Source organism: Siphateles boraxobius, unplaced genomic scaffold (genome assembly GCF_051911475.1).
Source record: "Siphateles boraxobius isolate OS27281-9 unplaced genomic scaffold, OSU_SipBor_1 18, whole genome shotgun sequence".
NCBI lineage: Eukaryota > Metazoa > Chordata > Actinopteri > Cypriniformes > Leuciscidae > Siphateles > Siphateles boraxobius.
The window spans coordinates 9,369,444-9,386,318 of NW_027508788.1; the positions used below are offsets into that span (position 1 = coordinate 9,369,444).

At 38.6% G+C, this 16,875-nt stretch overlaps 1 protein-coding gene across 1 annotated transcript; it reads right to left on the reverse strand.

The window, feature by feature from the left end:
- Positions 1–2,913: 2,913 nt before the first annotated feature.
- hif1al2 (hypoxia inducible factor 1 subunit alpha, like 2) lies at positions 2,914–15,340 on the reverse strand. Its single transcript, XM_077233353.1, has 14 exons — positions 15,123–15,340; positions 13,675–13,901; positions 13,469–13,599; positions 13,291–13,375; positions 13,114–13,190; positions 12,305–12,480; positions 12,103–12,209; positions 11,506–11,653; positions 9,003–9,184; positions 8,845–8,918; positions 4,581–4,825; positions 4,413–4,485; positions 3,927–4,044; positions 2,914–3,845 (listed from the first exon to the last, which is right to left on the reverse strand). Exons 1-14 carry the CDS (start codon positions 15,221–15,223, stop codon positions 3,580–3,582), a joined length of 2,010 nt encoding a protein of 669 aa, XP_077089468.1. The 5' UTR covers positions 15,224–15,340; the 3' UTR covers positions 2,914–3,579.
- Positions 15,341–16,875: the final 1,535 nt, after the last annotated feature.

Below are 16,875 nucleotides of genomic sequence, written 5' to 3' on the forward strand. Positions count from 1 at the left end.
CTGATCTAATATTATTCATGTATTACAAGCATTTTGTTTGTTTTGTAGAGTTTGTAAAAATAAGTACAATCTACTTATTGAGTCCATGTTGTATTTCAAAACACTTTAGCTGCTAATAATGTGTGAATCGGGTAAGGTTAAGGACCAGTTTGGTGTAAGGGAAGGCTCAACAATCTAATTATAGATGTAATTACATAAGTAATTATATGCAGGTTTTTAAAAAATGTAATTACAATGAAAAAACATGCATTTACCAATAAGTGCATTGCATTAAATTATTAATTTAAATATAAGGACACAATATAAAGTGGGATAAAAAGATGTATTATAACATAAGTGTAGTGCCAGTAGTTCTTAGCTATTGCTGTTCTTTGTGTATTTTAATAACTGATACTACAGTGGTGTTAAATGCTGCATTGCCAACTATTGATGTGGATCAGTATGACCTATGAGTTTACATAAATTACGCTAATACTATTGAGTTTTAGACCAAGGTCTACACACATTAATTCCCTTACCTGATAAAAATGACAAAAATGAAGCCTCTTGGGCAATAATACAAATATTTCCACCTAGTCTAAGCTGTTCATTAGCGTGTTCTCTTTCATCCACTCGTGTTCGAGATCCACCTATGGGAAGGGCATCCGTACCTGACCTCTGCAGAAGCATCCAGTTGCACAAAGTCTGGCTAGACAGACAGAAGCGTGCAGCCAATGCCAGGCCACCCCCTTACCTGAGGGCATATAACGCCTGCAAGCGCTGCTGTTCTCCAGTTGACATTTGCTTCTTGCGATCACTGCACGTACACAGTTCGGTTGGATTTTACACCACTCACTTGAGTGTCTTCAGTAGGACATATCGCTAGATCAGCCACCGCCGGACGTGACGGTCTTTTTATTCAGACAGTTTAGCAGTGTTTGCATCCTGAGCCGCCCACGCTCCCCTTTTCCACGGCGGCCATCCACGGATTTCTCTCCGTTATTCCGCGTTATGTCGCTTTCCAAATCTTCCGCTTCTCTCGGAGACAACCTATCACTTGCCTGCCCAGCCGCGTGTGGTGCGCTGATCACCGCGAAATACCTTCACCCGTTCTGCTTGGGCCTCAAGCATGCAAGAAGAGGCTTTGGAGAACTCTGTGTATTGCAGCCATTGCCTTATGCAGCCGAAGAAACTCCTGCGCCGCTGTCTGAGAGTTGCCACAACACACTGCGTCGAGCTTGGCCTTTCTGACTCGGATGGGCGACACGGTGATGACGATATGATACTGGGGGCTTCCCGGGGCGCAACGTCCCTCAACTGTCCTGACCAGCCCAATCCTGCATTCCCCGAAGATGACATCTTTTGTCATTTTCATATGGCATTTTCTGTTGTGGGAAAACAGACTATGCACTCTGGCTTAACCTGTCGGGTCAAGCTGACAGCGAGAAAAGGGGCATTTCGGGTGCTCCTGCATTGATGCAAGCAACGATGAGGCCTTCAAGTTATGCCTAACCAGGAAGGGGGCCTCACGCCCGGGTGCCCCCTGCGCGTTTGCCTAGCCCTCCTGCTGCCCCAGAGGGTCTTTCATGGAAGGGTTGGTCACCCCGTGGTCTCACATCATATCAGTGCTCTGTTCCTGATATTTTGTTTTTCCTTCAAAATCTCATGGAAATAGGGAGGTCTTTTAACACAATTAAGGTCTACTTGACTGCGATTTCTGCCTGTCATGTGGGCTTTGAGGGCACAACAGTTGGGCAGCACTCTCTAATCCGCAGATTTATAAAGGGTGCCCGTCGCTCTTTTTCAGTCATCAGGAGAACTGTTCCTGAATGGGACCTCTCCATGGTGCTGGAGGCTCTGTCTCAATATCCTTTTGAGCCTCTGGGAAGTATTTCCCTAAAACTGCTGTCTTTCAAGACGGCTTTGCTCTTGGCCTTGGCTTCAGCTAAACGTGTCAGTGAGCTACATGCACTCTTGGTTCATTCCTCGTGCACTAAATTCTCCCTTACTGGAGATGAGGTTTCCCGTAAGCCTAATCCAGCTTTCATGCCTAAATGCTTCCATGCGTTCACATCGGAGGTGTTAGAGCTGTCCGCTTTTCACCCTCCACCTTTTTCTTCTACGGAGGATCAGAAGCTGAATGCTCTCTGCCCTGTCCGTGCCTTACAGACATATATGGCCTTTATTTCATGGGCGTCCCCTCACAGAGGGAGTCCCATATCTAAGCAACGCCTTTCACATTGGCTTGTGGATGCTATAGCTTTGGCATATGAATCACAGGGAGTGCAGCCCCCAGGGGACATCAGAGCTCATTCCACGAGGGGCTTAGCCGTGTCTTGGGCTTTGTTTAGGGGAGTGTCACTGCAAGACATCTGCTCTGCTGCCAGCTGGGCTTCTCCTCATTCCTTTGTGTGTTACTACTGGCTGGATGTCACCAGAATCTCGGTAGCACATTCTGTTTTAAGTGTGGGGCCATCTTGGCCCTTCCCTGCGTTATGTGTGTGCGTCAGGATTGCAGATTAATGATTATGGGACATGTCAGGCACCGCCTCCCTGGGGCAACCGTCCTCAGAACCTCACTGTGAGTGTACTGGGCAATCGGGGAGCTGTCCATGTCTCTCCCATAGCTGGATCTCGAACACGCGATGATGAAATGGAACAATAGGTTTCTGTCGTAACCCTGTTTCTCTGAAACATCGAGCGGAGAGACCCACCAGCTTTGCCCTGCTTGCCACACGAGAAGCGAATATATTTACTGGAGAACAAAAGCGCTTGCAGGCATTATATGCCCTAAGGTAAGGGGGCGGGGCCTTACCAGGCATTGGCTGCGCGCTTCTGTTTGTCTAGCCAGACTTGGTGCAATTGGATGCTTTGCAGAGGTCAGGTGCAGATCCCCTTCCCATAGGTGGATCTCTTCACTCGATGTTTCACTCGTTTTGTGAAAGCACAAACAATAAGTTCTTATTTATTCATAAAGGTTTCTAGAATATGTTGAAATGCAACACAGCAATGGTAGAAAAGGCAAGACCATAATTACAGAAGAGGCCAAAAGTGATATGTTTTTAACGACCCTACAAGTTTGAATAAACCATCAAAATATAAAGAAAATATTTTGTTTTTAAATATGAGGGAAGAACAAAACACTAAACTTGGTTGAGGTATTTATCTGACAAAATTATTTGGAAAAAAAAGTTACAGCTACAGGTTTTATTTTACTATGCAAAAAAAAGTGCACAGAAAAACAAAAAGCTTACATTGAATATACAACATAATCAGTCATTAATATTTAATATTAATAGTACTTTTTTGCATGTGTTCTAAATGATGTCCATACAATTTGGCATGTTTCATTGCGTAATCATAAATAAAACATTGGCTTCAAGCACAACTATGCAATATACTTACAAAATCGGTTACACTTATTAAATAACATTAAAATGTAAATGTTCTTAGGCTGGACATAACTTTTGGCCAACTCCAAGCTTTGCTCCAAAACGTTACTCCCATTACTCAGGTTTTAGTAATGTGCACTAAGGCAATGCTTGTTGGTGTTTATTACTGGCAAATGTTGTCATCATAAGCCTTATATTTTGCTTTTTATCAGCACCAAGGTACTCTTGAAGCCACTTGGTCCAGAAAAGCTATAATTTCTGTCCCTTGGAGCAAATATGATGTGGGGTCAAGAGGAGCATTGACCTCACACTCCCACCCGCTCAAAATAGGTAGAGTCAAAGTTGCTGGGTCTGTTTTTACTTCAGCATAGTGTTTTCTGTTCTGTGATTGACACACTGGATTCTCCAGAAGCGATCTGAACTTTGATCCAAGTGGATTCAGGCCTCTGCGACATGGCCTCGGTATTGATCCATCTAGTGGAAATGCGGAAAATGCTAAATGTGTAATATAAATTGAGAAACTATTGTTTTATTGAAGTCTGGAAGCCATCTTACCAATGTTCCAGTATGTTCTGTTGGGTTGTTGTGAAACTTTCAGTGCATCTTCTCTCCAACAATATGTCTTGTTTTCAGTCGAGAATAGTTGATAATTATGCTGTCTACAATTATAAACCTGAATGAAAAAATTCATCCAATTACTTCTTTTGAATGTATTTTCAGGGTTGTTTAAACTCAAAATATTCAATTCCAAAAATCAAATGCAATATGGAATATTAAATATGATCTCATACTTTTATAAAACAGTTGAATGAACAATTGATTGTTCATTCAATTTGTATTAATTGAGTGATTTTTAGTTTAAATTTTAGACTTATTAAATATTTTTACTAGTCAATTTATGAAAATAGTTCCAAATTAAGTCTAAGCATAATCAATGGCTGAGCATCTCTTCTGTGCTGAATGAATCCACCAATCAAATTGAAGGACTGGAACTAACTAATATAAAGGGGATTTGCATGCACATGAGCACAGTGACGGTACCTTTGAAATTCTGTTCACAAGATCTAAGCTTTCATTCAACTGCTTGGCTGTTATCAGGTTAGTATCCGTGATCCTATGACAAAGGAAATATACATTTTATTAGTAGATTCCAAAATGCATAAAGAGCATTATTGTACACGAGAAGATGACCTTTCTTATTAGACCTACTTGTTTGTTAGAAAATAATGACTGACACTTTGTTGGGTATGTGTCAGGCGCTTCGTAGTTAGAAAGACTGTTCCCTCTGAATTCTGCAACAGAGGGTCCAGTTTTTGATGTGGACTGTTGAATGATGGTCCACACACATTTAGTTCGCTGTCCACCGTCCCGTCTAAAATGGGAGTTAGCAGGAAGTCCTCTCCGTGCATGGGTATGTATGGAGCCAGACTGTCCAAGTCTAACTCACACAGATCCTAAAGTAAAGCACAACAAATAGGAAAGTTTTCACAATATGTACATTACCGTTTAAAAATGTGTGGTCAGTATTTTTGTTGTTTTTTAAGAATTTAGAAATGTTGTTCAGCATAGATGCATTTAATTGATCAAAAGCAGAGGTTGACAGTGAAACGAACTGCTCCGAGACACGAAAGTTGAGAATCCAAATTCAGTTTTTAAAATGGAAAATCCAAGATCATAAACTGTATAACAGGAAGTGGTCAAACGCACAGGGTAATCAATCAGTCCAAACAATGACTAACAAATCCAGAGGGTGAGACAGGAATGGGAAAACCAGGACGCAGGCAGATAACGGAAGCATGGAAAACAGTGGAAACGCTCAGGTGCAATGTTACTTCGCAGGGAATGAATGTTAAAACCAGGCTATTATAGGGTGAGTTAAACATGGTAATGAGACACAAGTGGATGCAATCAGGAATGATGAGTCCAGACAGAGAGTTATGGGAAATGTAGTTTCATTAGGGAATGACAATAGTCCGGGGTGGAGTGCCCTCTGGTTACCACCACTATTGTCAAGAGAGAAGAAGAGACCTTGACATATTAAAAAACGACATGATGCAAAGTGCACCAAAACACTTCGCATCATGTCGTTTTTATAATCTCAAGGCATTGCATCTTCTCTCTTTATTCTAGAGCATTTGATGTTTGTATCTATTATCTTTGAACTGATTATGCAATTTGGCTAATCTGGTTCGAGAAAACCCCCTGAGCTCTAGTTGCATTTCATTATATGGACTGACCTCATTTCATATGTAAACATGAGTTCACAGTGGGAATTCACATTAATCACAGTCCCAGACTTACTGGGGGCAGAAGTTGATTTACATGAGGAAACCATTTGCTAACAATGGGAATTTGATCAAGTTAACACCTTCTGAGAACATGAGGCCATATGCCTTGAAGACACACTCCTATGTATGTGAATTATTTCTAAACTCTTAAAGGTGCAATGTGTAAAAATGTTGAGTATCTATTAACAGAAATGCAATATGACATCCATAACTATGTGTTCAGTGGTGTATAAAGAACTTACTTAATAAACCTTAATGTTTTTATTACCTTAGAATGAGGCATTTATGTCTACATAGGCGCGGGAATCCCCTTCTATGAAGGCCGACATATTGTGACGTCATGTTTCTACCGTAGCCGACAGCGAACAAACAGCGTTATGGAGCGCGTTTCGTCACTACCTTGAAAGGGAAGCCGCAGAAAGCTAGAAGCTAGCCATAAACACCGTGAGTAGTGGCTTTTCCCTTGTGAGTGGTGTAAAATATGTAGTTGGATTGTTTCATGTAACTTAATTCTTCTTCCTCGCTGTGTTATGGCTCTGCTATGTGGGGATAAATGTGCTGGTTACGTTCGTGAGACAGCTGATTAGTACTCTTGTCATTGACGGTAAAACAGTTACAGGAATCACCAACCCGTCGATCTTGGAAGCATTTTAAGTTGATCGAGTTTCCAAAATCAGAGAAAAAAAGCCTATTGTGTGTAGTAAATGGTGTCTAGGGGATGCGGAGGCGTGCGTGCTGTTACAATCACGTCATTTTTGCCGCGCGCACCTTTGGGCTCATGCGGACGCGTCCAATATAAACAAGGCTTAACGCTTTAACCAGCTCAGCCACAGTAACAGCTCATATTAGCCAGCTAAACTTTTACTACCCTGTTAGAAAAAATATATAGTTGCATAGTTTCATGTGGTTCTTCTCCCTCGCTATATTATGGGTTTGCTATGTGGGGAGAAATGTGCTGGTTACGTTCGTGAGACAATCAACTAATTACTATTATTATATTACGTATTAAGACCCTTGATCCTCACCTGACTATGGCTTTGTAAACTTTATCCATGATGTGGTTTATAATGGACTGTGGTACAGAAACTTGGTTTACTCTGGCTATTGTCTGCCGTCTCAGACGACGATGTTTGTCCCGTTTTAGCCACCGTAGCTTCTTCGAAAGGGAGGGGTGAGAGGTGGGCTGAGCCCTCAGTGTAAACTCGCAACCGAACCGCTAGATGTCGCTAAAAGTCACACACTGCACCTTTAAATACCTTATTACCTTCTGGTTTACTTCTTTGAGAATGAGACCTTTGTACCAGTCGCACTGAGACATTTCAAATGATATCAAACATGTGTGATACTGTATGATAATTATTCACGTTAAACTATATAGATTATTGGGTGAATTACAGGTGATCTCAGCATGAGGGAGAAGGAGTGGGGGGAGAATGGGGGGTCAAGGGAAAAGATGTAGATTAGGATTGCTTAGGTGAGTCTTGTAGGAGTGTAACGATACCCTCATGTCACGATTCGATACATATCACGATACTGAACTCACGATACAAAATTATTGCGATACTCCAAGACATATGATAAAAGGTTAACAAAAAATTAACTGTTCCTAAATTTGATGTTACATTGGGGTGTAAATGAATAGGCTTGGACTTGGTGCTGGAAACCCAAAGCACAGGACAATTATAGAGACACCAGAATAAAAATACTCATGATTCTGAAGCTGAAAAAAATGAATTATTTTAGACTAATATTCTTTCACTCTTTTACTGACTAGATATATTTAAAATAATGTATAGGCCACTTTTTACTTTTTCAGGACCCACAAATATTCCCCCATTGCATTATTATACATTATATTCAACATTATTTATAGTACTTTAATGTAGTACTGACAGTAAAACTTTGAAAACGTGATTTTTTGTGGGGGAACTATCTACAATACATATTGTCACTATCCGCGATACATATTGTTGCATTTTTGTATTGCGATATATTGTAACACGATATATTGTTACACCCCTAGAGTCTTGCGTCTCGAATGGTGCACAAGAGAGAAATTCAAATGTTAATTTGCTTTGTTCTCTCAGAGAGCTGGTCTATCTTCCAGTTCTTCCAGTCTTACATCAGAGTGACGTCAACATCCATCATCAGAAAGACGTTGGATTTTGGTTGGAAATAAAAGTCGGTTTGACGTCAGAACCCTAACGACGTTGGATTCTGACATCAACCCGATTTTCATTTTCAACGTTGGGTTTGGTCATTTGTTTTGGAGCACACTAGCTTATAGATAACAGTAAGGCTAACATTCATACTAAAAGCCAATGTGCACCATTTAAAACTTTAAATAGGGCACTATTTGAGGGGACAGTGTCCGGAACCATTGTGGACATTATTGAGTGCACTTATTCAATCTCACATTCAATCCCACTACTGGAACTGTGTTCTAGAAATAAATTTGATTTTGATATGAGGGTAGGTAGGCAGGCATAGATTCATAGGCATACGGTACTGTATTACATGCAACAATAATAAAACAATGCATTGACATTTACTTTTTACTTCTGGTACTTAAGTACTGGTACGAGTACTTCTGTCCTTTTACTTAAGTAAAAATCGGTCTTTACAACTTTTACTTGTAACGGAGTAATATTTGACCAGTATCTGTACTTTCACTCAAATAAGGAAGTTGTGTACTTTGCCCACCTCTGATAAAAAGTGACAGTAAAAAATTTTAATGTTACAAAAAGGTTATACTTAAAATAAATGGCATTGTTTTAAACTTTGTATTCATCAAAGAATCCTGAAAAAAAAAAATCACGGTTTCCACAAAAATATTAGAATGATTATTAGAATGATTTCTGAAGGATCACGTGACACTGAAGACTGGACTAATGATGCTGAAAATCCAGCTTTGCCATCACACGAACACATTATATTTTAAAATACATTAAAATAAATATATATATTAAATTGTAATAATATTTCACAATAAAATTTAATGTATTTTTGATCAAATAAATTCAGCCTTTATGCAACATTAAAAAAAATCTTACCAACACCAATCTTTGGAACAGTAGTATAAATATGTTTGGTCTACGAGTACAGTAATAATTCAGTACCATTGTGTATATATCAAAATACTATGGTATGAACATCTGATGACACTGAACATTACGGGTACTCACGCAATTGAAATTGCAGCACTCTTCTGTATTATGTGTGATCTCTCTGCAGCCCTGAACTTCCTGCAGGTCACTCTCTGAGCAAAAAGACAATTCATCATCATTAAAACTATATTCAATAAGATCATATCCTGTGATATTTTAATATCTGTTAATTTTACCTCTTTGCTTTAGGAGTATTGTAGGAATACTGTGCTCAGATGAATAGGTTCTAAGGCCTTCCTGCTGTGTTGCAGACTGTGTAAAAGGCGCAGGATGGGATTCTGGGTAAAGTGAATCCTTTGGCTTCAGAACTTGTTCTGTCTGCTCCAGTAAAAATTCTAAATCGGGCTGCTCCACTCCACTACAATAGTATGAAGCGAACAAATACATTTTTTCAAAAATAAAACAACATAACTTCAGCCTTTTACACATTTAGGGCACATTTACACGGCAACAATTTAATAAAAACTTTTTCCTTTGTGTTTTTAACGTACAGAGGACACCGTTGTCAAAACTATCCCCCTTTACAAGGATCCTCAAAAACGACAAAAATTGCTGCATTATTCATTTTCGAGTTTTCATTTTCAGGCCTGCAAAACACCATTGTCTTGTAGATGAACAGCCAAAACGTATAAAAAGTCTTCGGTTTTAAGTTGAAAACTGTGTCGTGTAAACGGCCCCTTGGGATAAAAGTGTCTTCTAGCTGTTTTCAACTAAAAATGGAAAACGTTTATGCGTTTTGGCCGTTCATACGCGACAATGGTGCAAGCGCAGGTTTTTGAAACGATACCTTTATTGTCTCCGTGTAAACTACAAAAAAACGTATTTGTGAAAAAGGTGACATCATGCACATAAATATTACGTGCGCCAGCTACAGGCCTGGCATGCATAACACAGTGTTTTTAATCATTTTCACAGAGCCATGTGAACGGGGATAGTTTTGACAACGGGGATAGTACGCAATAAACATTATACATAGTTGTTGTATAAACGTCCCCACAGTAACTTGCAATACATTTAAGGTATAGTTTCAGTGGCCCTCATTTATCAAAAGTGCGTACACCAAATTTCCAGCGTACACCTGGCGTACACCCAAAACCACTGTGACTTTGATATTTATCAATATTGACGTTGGCGTACGGCACGCTCAAATCCTACGCCAGGTCAGGAGGTGGTGTACATGTACGCACGTTTTGAGTTAGTGCGGAAATGCGCAGAAAAACAATTCCTAACACCACAAAACGCACTGACAAACTAAAAGATATGAGGAGCTCTTTTCCAAAACGCGATAAACGCCTTTTTTAAAAATAAATTTGTATTTTATTTCTATTAATAAACTAGTGTTGTGTCTGCAAAGATGAAATTGATGATCACCATCTCCGTAGTGAACGCACCTATAGAGAGAGTAGCCTATTTCTTTTCGTTTATAATTGTTTCGTTTAAAGACATTTCAAGCTTTCTTTATAGATATATTTCTCATGTCTGTGAGGCATATACTGAGTTTCGGTTAATTTGTGATGAGAAGCACTCCAGTTCACGTGCAATGCAAGGGACCGCGCCCGCGCCTCCATGTCATGACTCATGATTATATTGTCTGCTATTTGCTTCTTATTTATTAAATCCAGGCAATTGGTTGATGAAAAAAATATAAAAATTAAGATACAATTTATACAAAACGAAATTCACTTTAAAGAAAGGCTTTCTACAAAACAAAACTTAATTAAGTGGCCAAAATCATGTCTGAGCATGTCTCCCGATATATTGCGCATCCTATCTTAGTCTATGTTCACTTTTCATAATCAGCATAGATGGGGAAAAAATAACATTATTATTTTTTAACAAATATGAAACTAAATGCACTTAGTTAATGGCTACAACACGTAGCCTAATAGTAGGCCTGAATATTGTTATCATTACTTTTTTCTAAGTTCGGCACGAATTACTATAAGACTAAATGTGTTACTAAATGATTTGAATGTATTTTTAACATTGTTGTATTCAAGGACTGTATCTGTGTGTTATTTTTAAATTATTTGTTTTATGTGGTGGACAACATTGGAACGTGACATTGGAAATATTTATTTTATTTTTACTATTTAATTTATTTTACTATTTATTTAGTTTGGCTTTTATTTATTTCATGCAGTTGCACTTATTTAATTCATATTAATTTATAGTATGAGTCCCTGATTATATGTTGCATGTTCTCTTGTTGTTGTTTTTTTAGACAAAAAATGGATGGATTTATAGCGTTTTGAAAAAAAAAAATACAATTAACTTTGAATTTATCATCAACAATATTGTTGTTTGATTTAATAATAATTTTTCATGATGGTGATTGTCTCGATCTCCAGAGAAGTGTCTCCTCTTTGCCGTCTTCCGTGTGTCCATGGCGTAAAATGAGGGTGTGGGGGAAGCGGATACTTGAATATATAGGGGCGTGTTATTCTAATGACGATCGTTTTCAGCCGCGGCATTTATCAAGGGCAGGTATTGCGTACACCTGGATTTCAAAGGTACGCACAGCTTCATAAATCAGGCGGTGAGAGGAGTGTAAGCATAATCTTACGCCAACATATACGCCCGTTTCTACGCAAGAATGATAAATGAGGGCCAGTATGTGTATTTCCTGGGAATTTAACTAATCAATGTCCTTAACATTGCTACTGGCAATTTTCTCACCTAAGAATGTAATTGATGCAGACGACACACTCTGGCACACCAGTACAGCTGTTGCACACCACTGACGCGTCTGTCTCTGCCCAAACATATCCACCGTGCCTGTGCAGCAGCCGATATTTCCCAGTCGACACCTGACCCGTGGAGAGCACTGTTACGGACAGATATTTGAACATTATTAAAGACAGAGAGAAAAAAGAAAACTTTTGTCATCATTTACACATTCTCATGTCATTTGAAAAATGCATGAAGTTCTTTCTCTAATAGAAAAGAGTTTAAAATATAAAATAAAATAAAATGGCCATCCATGTTTCGCTGCCTATGGCCTGAGGTGTTGGGTTTCAAGTGGTTCTGAAAAAATAAAATATAATAAACAAACAAATAAATAAAATATCTCTGAAATAACAGGGTGAAATAGGTTTAGAACAAGATGAGGTTGAGTGAATTTTCAATTTTGTGTGAACGATCCCTTTAAGGACAGCTTACTTTAACACATAAAATATGGCATTTTTAATTTTGCATTATTTAACACATTTAATAATAAAACAAATTGAATTAAGCATACAAAGCTGAAAACAGATGACAAGATATCTCTCTCACAGCAAATGTGTGCCTTGCGGATTTGCTGGCAGTCATATGGATGATAGCACTGGTACACGGATTGACCCAACAACTCCGTGTCTCGAAAGCCAGTCAACTTCACAACCCTGAGCCAAAAAAGAGCTTCAAATATAAAGACGGCCTAAAGAGGATCAAAGCAGTTAGCTTTTTGCACTTGAAAGCTGCATGCAGAAGGTTGTACCTTGAGTGGCAGTAGGTGAACTTCATGTCTGGGCTGTGTACGCTAATAAACGTACTTGTATTCAGCGCTGCATCCAGTTCAGTGATCTCCTGCATGGGCAGAACCCTGCACTGAAGAACTAGGCAACTGGATCCAAGTGTAGCCAACGTCTTTTTCTTTCCAGTACAGTGAATAATCTTCAGACAAAAGCAAAGATTCATTACATTTAATTCATTACATTTATATAGCGCTTTTCTACTCAAAGCACTTTACATATGGAAGGGGGGAATCTCCTCATCCACCTGGATGATGCCACGGTCACGGCAGCCATATTGCGCCAGAACGCCCACAACACACCAGCTTATTGGTGGAGAGGAGACAGAGTAATGAAGCCAATCAGACTAAATAGGAATGATTAGGAGGCCATGATGATGGATATAGGCCAATGGGCAAATTTGTCCAAGATGCCGGGGTTAAACCCCTTCTCTTCTTCAAAGGACATTCTGAGATTTTGAATGACCAGAGAGTCAGGACCTCGGTTTAACGTCTCATCCAAAGCATGGTGCTTTTTTTTTTGTTGACAGTATTATGTCCCCATCCCTATTCTGAGGCGTTAGAATTGAGCACCCCTGCTGGCCTCACTAACACCTTTTCCAGCAGCAACCAAGTTTTTTCCAGGAGGTCTCCCATCCAGGAACCGACCAGGCTCAACCCAGCTTTGCCTGAGTGGGACATAAGCCTTGGGCTATACAGGGTGATAGCTGCCGGCAATATGTGAAAACAATGTGGTCTTTTTACTTTTGCAAACAATGGAAGGAAGCCTTTCTTACTTTCCAAGGAGTCAGCTTCTGATTCATCACACTTTTTATTCTGAGGAGCACTTCACATTCCTGCTTTCCTTGGTTTCCTGAAATATTAGCATCAAATCAACGGCACTGCGATAAACCAGCCTAGACCAGCATGGAAATTTATGGTCAAAACTGGTCTTTCCAGCAAGAAGTGCTCACCCAGCAGTCTCGTGAGGATGTCATTGACCTCCATTTGATCAGACGGATGCAAGAACTCAAACAAACTCCTTCCGATCCAATCCATCTGAAAGACACAAAAGAAACGTTTGGGATTTAATAAAGATGCCAGTAAAGTCATTCCAAGTTCATGCAATTCATTTAGTTTTAGTGTCATCACCTGGTTAATTCCAGTGTGTGTAGTTACGCCCTGAGTGGTGAAGATGACCTTGCCTTTCAAAGACAACAAAACCACAAACCCTCCGAGGGCAGAATCTAGCAACTCCCTCTCATGAGATTTAGCCGATACTCCTACAATCACAATGGCCTTTAGAAAACTTGCTTTCTTTCAACCCGTGTTCTACTTTCAAGCCCTTTTCTTTCTACCTGGTGAAGGAGGAGAGGACTGTGTACAGTTGTCTGGTGTGTTCAGAAGACCCCTCAGGTGAAGGTAAGCGATTGTGAGACGTATGACTGAAGCTTTGTCCCGCTGTCCGTCCATATTCGGGTCTAGAGGCAGAAGAGCAGTTAACTCCTCGAACAGCTGACTCTCCTTCTTCCTTCTGCTCCGTGCCGCCAAGCGAGAACATGTTTTTCTCAATTCTGTGCAGACCCTGTATTTAAAGTTATGGTGAATTTGAACAACCACAATAGATATGATGAAGCTTTTTAACATAAACATGCAAACATTTTAGATTATATTGTTTTAGTTGTATGAGCATGCTGCTGTTGACCCGATTCTCAACTAGCATCATTCAGAAAAGGGAACATACACTAGAATCATCATTTTCACTGAAGACAGAGGGCAACACCGTTACTGATAGAAAAAGAGACGTCATGACTGCGTCACTTGGTCTTATCACTGCTAAGCGTAGTAGCCTGCAGCTTCTGATACAATGCAATGCCTTCTGATAATGCGTCCCCGTGTGCACATGCTTTTACATGCGCTTTTTTTTTGTGGCTGAAAATGTAAATAAATAAAGGTAAAAATAATTGGTAAACAATTGCTGATATTTGCTGGTGTAATATGAAACTCACTGTGAATTTATAAAATTGATTTCTTTATTATTTATTTATACAATTATTTCCTTATCTGCATCTTTTCTCTGCTAAAGCTTGTTTCCTGCAATCTAGCTTTCTAACAAGACTGACATTGTATACTACGAATAGTGTTGGCTCTGTAACGACTGCTTTTGCTCCTAAGTCATTTTGGATAAAAATGTCTTTTTTAAATTTATTTTCATTTTCATTTAATTTATTTTAATAAGAAGAATGAAAACATTCTTAAAATTTAAGGAAAAGGGCACTTTTAAGTATATTGACTATCAAGTGGCATGCAAATAATTGTCCAAATTCATCTGTTAAACTTTTCAAACTTCTTTGCAAACAAAACGTTTGCATAGTGCCTGGCTGATTTGTTGTTTGGGTATTATCTGAATATTTCATTTATTTGAAAAAGATGCACGATAACTGATGGAAATTGAAAATCATTTGCATGTTACCAGAAAGTCTATGACTACATTTAGTTTATTTAAAATGTTTGTTTCCTTCCCATTTAAAGCATTTTTATTTTTTTGGAGATAAATCAGTTAAAAATAAAACAGAAATATTTTTAGTGTGTACGTCTTGTCCCAATTCCTAAGGTTAGTTCTAATGAATGCATTGGCACTATTACAAAACAAAACAAAACAAAAAAACACATACAAATATTTGTAAATGCAGCTTGAATACAGCAGACTCTAAATCCACAGTGTTTATAATCAATATTTGTTGTATACAAAATCTTTTGTATTTGCATGTGACTATCATGGATTAAGATTAGTTTTTGTACTCACCCTCTTTTCTTCGGCTCAATGAACATTTGCTTTCTTCTAGCTTTTCCATGGTATTCTTCTCTAAGTGGATTCCTAACCGTTTCCAAATGCTTTGAGGTCATTTTAATAACTTAAGATGACTCGAGTGATAATGTGCTCATGTCAGCCATGTTACCAGGTGGCATGTGGTCATACTCACTGTTTGTAATCTCTGGACATACTTGTGTTTATACCCATTTTCTCTGTAGAAGACCCTCCCTTCATGTTCCATGTGACAGTTGGCCATTAATCACCAATAGGTTTATATCTGTCAAAACAAGATGGTTTTTTACTTTTCTGAGAACTCAGATCTTGTAGATTTGGTTTTGGAATAACGGCCACTCATTATTCTAGGAAAACTACTACCAGTTTAAAAAGGATTGCATACATTAATTATAAGCAATATATAAGAAAAATCCTTATTTCCTGTTTGCTGGCAGTTAGCTAAGATAAAGACATAATTGACACTATAATATAAATACAGACAGTGTCAAGATGTGGTGGCACTCACGGTTACATAATCCAGTTATACAAACAAAGCACAAACACACATTTAGGGGTCTTAGTAGATATTTTAACATTAAAATAAAAAGAAAACACTTAAAATAATCTATTAACATTCTTTAAAACATATGGTATTAATAAATACGACACATTGTACAACTAGTAAAATCTCCAATCATGCAAAAGGGCCACTGAGTAATTTTAACACTCAAATCAAATCCGAAAACTAACAAAGTTGTTCAAATGCTTGAAACATTACCTTCAAGTTAAACACTCTCCACATGGATCGCTGAAAACCATGTTTGAGTTTGGGCTTGTAATAGTAGTCCATTGTCTGTTGCCCAAACATATCTGTAAGGATACATTTCATTGTTGATATCACTGCAGATGAACTCTTCATTTTCATGTTGGTCCTTTGATACTTTTCCATGCACATTACTTTATCTCTGAAATGCAGATGTATGCATCTAACTTGAAGCATGTTCTGGTCAAAGCAAATATTAGAACCAAGATGGAATCACAGGCATCTGTAAACAAATACCAAGTTAAACTATAAATTGTGCAAAATAGTGCCTGATTTGCTCTGTTCTCCTTCCCGTCTAGTTAGTAGAATGAACATACAGGCAACAAGCGCTGTGCCGCCCCAGTAACCTGTTAGATCTATGTGATTTATTGACATTTGCTCTCTGTGATTGGCTTGCTCTAAACCACAGCTTTGTTCACTGAGATAATGCATTCTGCTACTTATTAAATAAGCACATATGCATGTCAGTTCTGCTAACCAACTACTTTTATTGTGTTTTTTACTAACAACACTACCTAAAAAAGTATTTTTAATCTACTTATAATGTTAAAGGACATCTACATTATCACAATTAACAGAAATTATTATTTCTATTATTATATATTAAATTTTATTAACATTTGAGCATTTGGCATTACACCTCTATTAAAACCTGACAAAAGAGAAAAGCTGAGTGTTTTGAAGTGGCTATTGAATTGTGTATTGTAGCTGATGACGGTTCATCAGCAGGTGCTTGACCCGTTCAAAACAAGAGGTTACTATCTTCTCATCTGGCACCACTGGGATCCTGTTGATGTCTAGATTCCTCAATGAGCTCCATAGCCACCCTTAGAAGTGCGCAAATCTCCCATGGCCGGAATAAACACTGGGCTGATTTTAATGTTTGGGAATTATGCTTCATTTTTATGATAACATTCTATGAGAATA

Bases quoted from the DNA above. Each gene is read 5' to 3' on its own strand.
- hif1al2 (XM_077233353.1), bottom strand. From the start codon at position 15,223: ATGACCTCAAAGCATTTGGAAACGGTTAGGAATCCACTTAGAGAAGAA. The intron at 13,600-13,674 runs GTAGAAAGAAAA...TTGTGATTGTAG, and splicing joins GTCCTCTCCTCCTTCACCAG to GAGTATCGGCTAAATCTCAT. The intron at 4,486-4,580 runs GTAGGTCTAATA...CCTTTGTCATAG, and splicing joins CATTATTTTCTAACAAACAA to GATCACGGATACTAACCTGA.